Genomic DNA, 4,970 nt, shown 5'->3' with positions numbered 1-4,970 from the left:
CAAAATCATATCGTATAATGTCAAAATAAATTTATTTCCCTATTATATTAAAACTATTTTAAACTTAGAAATTTCGATTCAATCAATGAAAAAAGTTAATATAGAAAAGATTTCTAAATTTTTAGAAAATGCTAGTTCTTGCTTTCAATAACATAGCAATAATATAATACTTATCAGAAGAAGATTCTTTATAAATATACTTACAAAAATATATCAATTGTATTGTTTTAAATTATTTTTGTACAAATTCTAATGTTTTAAAAACTTCTCAAAAAAAATTTCTAAAATATGAATTAAAACTAAAAAAATTATGCTTTCTACCCACACATTTTTTTTTCTATTTGGTAATAGTATCGCGAAATGTTATTAAAAATATTAGCACTCAGAAAATATATTAAAAATTACACGAAAAATAAAAATTTTTAATGAAAGAATTCTAACGGAAAATTCTAGATCGAAACTTAGAACACAGGACGATGTTGTGAACACTAGAACGGGTCACTTTGAAATGATTGACTTACTTAAATGTATAAGACTAATTCATTTTCGAACGAAGCTTTATGTGTAAATAAAATCACGTGATTAAAATCTAGTAAAAACAAAAATCGTATTTACGATTCTTATACACTTACACCAAGAGTTGTCTCGGTATATGAAAGAATTTTAATCATTAATTTAATATTAATTAAATAATCAATTCAAATTAGCAAATTACAGAAAGATCAAAATGAATTTTAAAAAATCGCTACCGTATGTTGAAATAATAGAGCAACCCACAAAAACTTTACGTTTTCGATATGAATGTGAAGGAAGATTAGCCGGTAATATACCTGGTGTAAGCAGTACATTAGAAAATAAAACGTGTCCTAGTATAAGAGTAAGTAATGAAGAAATGAAAAATAAAATATATGTGATAGAATTAATTTTTAGATTAGAATTAATATAGAGTAATAACAAATAAGATTGATTGTAGGTAATTGGATATAAAGGTCGAGCTATAGCTGTAGCATCGTGTGTAACAAACGACAAACCATACAGACCCCATCCTCATAATCTGATTGGAAGGGAAGGATGTGAAAAAGGTGTTTGTACAATCGAAATTCCATTAGAAGACATGACAGTGACATTTGCAAATCTTGGTATCATGTGTGTTAAAAGGAAAGACGTTAAAAGAGAATTAAAAATAAGAGAGGAGATTCGTGTAGATCCTTTTCGAAGTAAATTAAAATCCTATTTTTTGTTTGTTCGATTATGCTCGATATATATAAAAACAAATCATATTTAAAAATTTTTTGACTAGCTGGCTTTGAATTCAAAAGGGATCCTGATTCCGTTGATCTAAATTCAGTGAGGCTGTGCTTCCAAGTGTTTTTAGAAGGATCGCAGAAAGGGAAATTCAACGTGGCATTACCACCAATTGTATCCGATCCTATATTCGATAAAAGTATGTTTAATTACACGTTTATACCCAGTTTTTAAGATATTAATTCTTTGATTAAATTCTTTGATAATTGATATTTAATATTGATAATTGATAATTAATATTGAATATTTAAGAAATAATTCCGGATCTAATGATATGCGAGCTCAGTCATTATAGCGCATCGGTTGCTGGTGGCATGCACATGATTTTGTTGTGTGAAAAGGTTGTAAAAGATGATATACAAGTGAGATTCTTTGAGGAGAAGAATGGGAAAGTAGTTTGGGAAGGATTTGGTGATTTTCACCCTGCTCATGTGCACAAACAAGTATGTATGTAATATTTAACTTTTAATAAAAAATTTAATAAAAATTAATAAAAAATAAAATTAATTGATAATTCTTTAATTAATTTAATTAATGCAGACAGCAATTCGCTTCAAAACATCGAGTTATCACACGCAGGAAATTGAGGAGCCAGTCCCAGTACACATTCAACTGAAAAGACCATCAGATGGTGCATTGAGCGAACCATTACCTTTTCTAATGTTACCTCTCAGTCCAGGTAGATTTATTTATTAATCTTTGTAAAAAAAAATTCAGAAGATAGAAGAAACTATCTTTCTTATCGACATCCTTAGAGTGAATGAAGTTCGCACGTTCATTTGTCTTCAAAAAAAAAATGATATGATAATGTTTTTAATATACAATCATTTATAGATAATCCTAATTCATTAAAACGAAAGAAACGAAAGATTAATAATAATAATCTAAACACAGTATTGAAACAGAAAGAAACGGAAACTGAAGAAAGTGAGTACTTTACTTTTGTATTATATTTTATAACTTATCGATTTAAGTAATTTCATTGTTCTATCGTAAAAATTTCTAATAATGAACTAAATACACTTTGTGAAAAATCTAAAATATTTGTCGAAAGTAATAATATGTATATAATGTAATAAATAATAAAGTAATTTATGTTATTTTATTTCATTAATAGATATCTATTTTATCGTGATTGTAAATACTGTCATAAAATTATCTGTTATACAATCAATAATATCATTTTAACGTTATTAAATCAGAATCATCAGAAGTGATAACTCCATTTGAATGTTCAATCGGAAATGAAGAATTGCTTCCATTGCGCGCCTTGGAAATCATTTCTAAGCAACCGCAAATTAGCATTCAAACTATAAGGTTAATTAAAATTTTTATATAATTGTTATGCAACAAATATAAAATAATGAATCAAAAAATATAATTATAAATATAAAGGAATTTTAATGTTAACACAGGGAAGAAATATCGCCAATAGAAAACAATCCAACGCTTATTGAGTCACCTCGACCATCACCTCAATATCCATTAACAAACGGTGACGTACAACAAGTATCAACCGACTTGTGTCCAAAAGAACAATTTTCATATGTACATGACATGTTACAAATACAATCTGAAGAACACTTAACGTTAACTAAAGTGACATCAGAATCATGTTACAAAGAATTTCATTTGTTGGAAAACGCTGGTAATTTAAATATTTTTGCATTCATTATAAATGCGCATACGTATGTGCATACATACATACTGTTATTTTGATCTTATTCCGAGATAATAATTTACGTAATAGGTGAAGTGGAAGAGACAAATGGTATAAATATTTTAGATATGGATAGTTTAGAATGCGATTTTGATTCGAATCTTTTAAAAATTGATTCAGAAGAACTCTATAATTTTAATATTGAAAATCTCTCTGAAAATCTATCTAATATATTATCCATTTCGGATATTACTAAGGTACATATTTCATATCTATATTTCCTAATTAATCTATTAAATGAATAAAAATTAATTATTATTGTTATTATTAAATTCAGCTAAACGAGAATTTAAATGAAGAGCAAGAGCAAAGAAAAGATAGTAAAAAAAAAAAATAATAATGGATAATAATTTTCCTAAATGAATTGTTAATGATATTATTGAAGAATTGTGCACTTTAAATAATATTTATGATATATTTTTTATTCATACAATTGCATATAAAAAAAATATATCATAAGTATCATTCAATTTAAATGAAAATTTCTTTCAATATATTCTACAAATTTCTTTGAATATATCATATTATTAATATTGGCTGTGATGTATATTTTTATGTAAACTTTTAGAATACTTATTTTTTTTATTATTTTTATATCAAAATTATAAATTCAATATCATAAATTAAAAATATTTATTAATTAAATAAAAATAAATAATATTAGTAATTGTAAGATATTATGACTGTGAATTAAATCTCGATGTATATAATACCGATATAAAAAATTGTTTTAATGCAATATAATCAGATATTTTACCATGATATCAATTGATCTTATGTAATTGCAAATTAAAATGCAAGATTTTTTTTTGCATTTGATTGTTTGTAATTTTTTTTTTTACATATTTTTTTATATACATTTAATGTTTGTATATAATATAACTTCATTGTAATAATTTTTTGATAAAGATCAATTTCTTTAATATTCTTTAATTCTTTAATTCTTTTCTAATTTAATTAATTAATCAAATGTATTATATTTTTATAAACTTATTATACACAAATATTATACACAATTTTTTGAAAATCAAAAAACTTGTTGACAAAATATAAAAAGCTTGAGAATTCTATCGAATAAAAAATTGTTTACAATAAAAGAATTATTATTTTTTATTCAAATTTTTCAAAAATTATTCTTTTTATACTACTCTTGAATAAATCATTAAACACATAAAGATCAGATTTATTAAATTTTTTAATCCTTAGTTTCAATTAATAATAAATTTCAATTAAGATAAATAAAGATTCTTTTTATCACAAAATTAGATTTAAATCTGTACACTAAGAACAATCCACATATCTTCAATCATTTCATAACACTTTGTGTTAAGATATTCAAATAACTATCCAACATATATCTAATCAACTATCTAATCATATTGTCATATTGTTATTATTTTCCATATAATTTGTTATATTTGAAAATAAAAATAAATTTATGTAATGTAATTACATAATAAACGAACGAATTAAATAATTTATGTATATAATTTAAAAATTATTCATTCAAAATGAAATAAAGAAAATCAGATTAATGCAAAAATTTTATAATTAAAGAAAAAGGAAAAAATTAAATTGGAAAAGTGAAAAGGGATATTAATTTTTCTCTTATGTGTTCATTACACATATAGGAAAAGCAAAAATACATTACTGTAATGTGATTTTCTTAATTTCCATAATGTTAAATTTGGTAAAGTATTTTTAATTATTCAATATAAATATAATAATATTATTAGAAATAAAAAAATAAATAATAAAATTAAAATAAGCGTAAATTTACAATTATTATTTAGATTCAAATTGCATAATCTTAATGCTTATGCTTATATATTATTTTCTTGATTAAATGGATCCTTATTAAAATCAATGACGATGAAAATATTATGAATACCAATGATATCATCTGAGAAATTTTTTTTTTATTTTTTTTTTTTTTTTTTTTTTT

At 23.2% G+C, this 4,970-nt stretch overlaps 1 protein-coding gene across 3 annotated transcripts; it reads left to right on the top strand.

Annotated features, from left to right (window-relative positions):
* Nucleotides 1-358: 358 nt before the first annotated feature.
* On the top strand, nt 359-3,450 carry LOC102680480 (embryonic polarity protein dorsal-like). Of its 3 annotated transcripts, none has more exons than XM_031512044.1 (10): nt 359-877; nt 974-1,217; nt 1,301-1,444; nt 1,558-1,752; nt 1,850-1,984; nt 2,140-2,232; nt 2,508-2,622; nt 2,721-2,953; nt 3,056-3,222; nt 3,303-3,450. In XM_031512044.1, the coding sequence occupies exons 1-10, from the start codon at nt 728-730 to the stop codon at nt 3,360-3,362; spliced, it is 1,536 nt and encodes a 511-aa protein (XP_031367904.1). In that variant the 5' UTR covers nt 359-727; the 3' UTR covers nt 3,363-3,450. The 3 variants fall into 3 exon arrangements, with proteins under 3 accessions (XP_031367904.1, XP_006618954.1, XP_006618953.1); XM_006618891.2 differs by having other exon boundaries at nt 362-877; nt 974-1,082; nt 1,558-1,748; nt 1,846-1,984; XM_006618890.2 differs by having other exon boundaries at nt 362-877; nt 1,558-1,748; nt 1,846-1,984.
* Nucleotides 3,451-4,970: the final 1,520 nt, after the last annotated feature.

Source organism: Apis dorsata, unplaced genomic scaffold (assembly GCF_000469605.1).
Source record: "Apis dorsata unplaced genomic scaffold, Apis dorsata 1.3 scaffold_382, whole genome shotgun sequence".
In the NCBI taxonomy this organism is placed as follows: domain Eukaryota; kingdom Metazoa; phylum Arthropoda; class Insecta; order Hymenoptera; family Apidae; genus Apis; species Apis dorsata.
Note: the sequence above shows the minus strand (reverse complement) of the source record. Positions and strands in the feature narration are given on the sequence as shown.

What these genes read in the sequence shown, in the direction of transcription:
- LOC102680480 (XM_031512044.1), top strand. Translation starts at nt 728, where the DNA reads ATGAATTTTAAAAAATCGCTACCGTATGTTGAAATAATAGAGCAACCC. An exon ending in TCGTGTAGATCCTTTTCGAA is followed by an intron (nt 1,218 to 1,300) that starts GTAAATTAAAAT and finishes TTTTTTGACTAG; the next exon opens with CTGGCTTTGAATTCAAAAGG. An exon ending in TCATTTGTTGGAAAACGCTG is followed by an intron (nt 2,954 to 3,055) that starts GTAATTTAAATA and finishes TTTACGTAATAG; the next exon opens with GTGAAGTGGAAGAGACAAAT.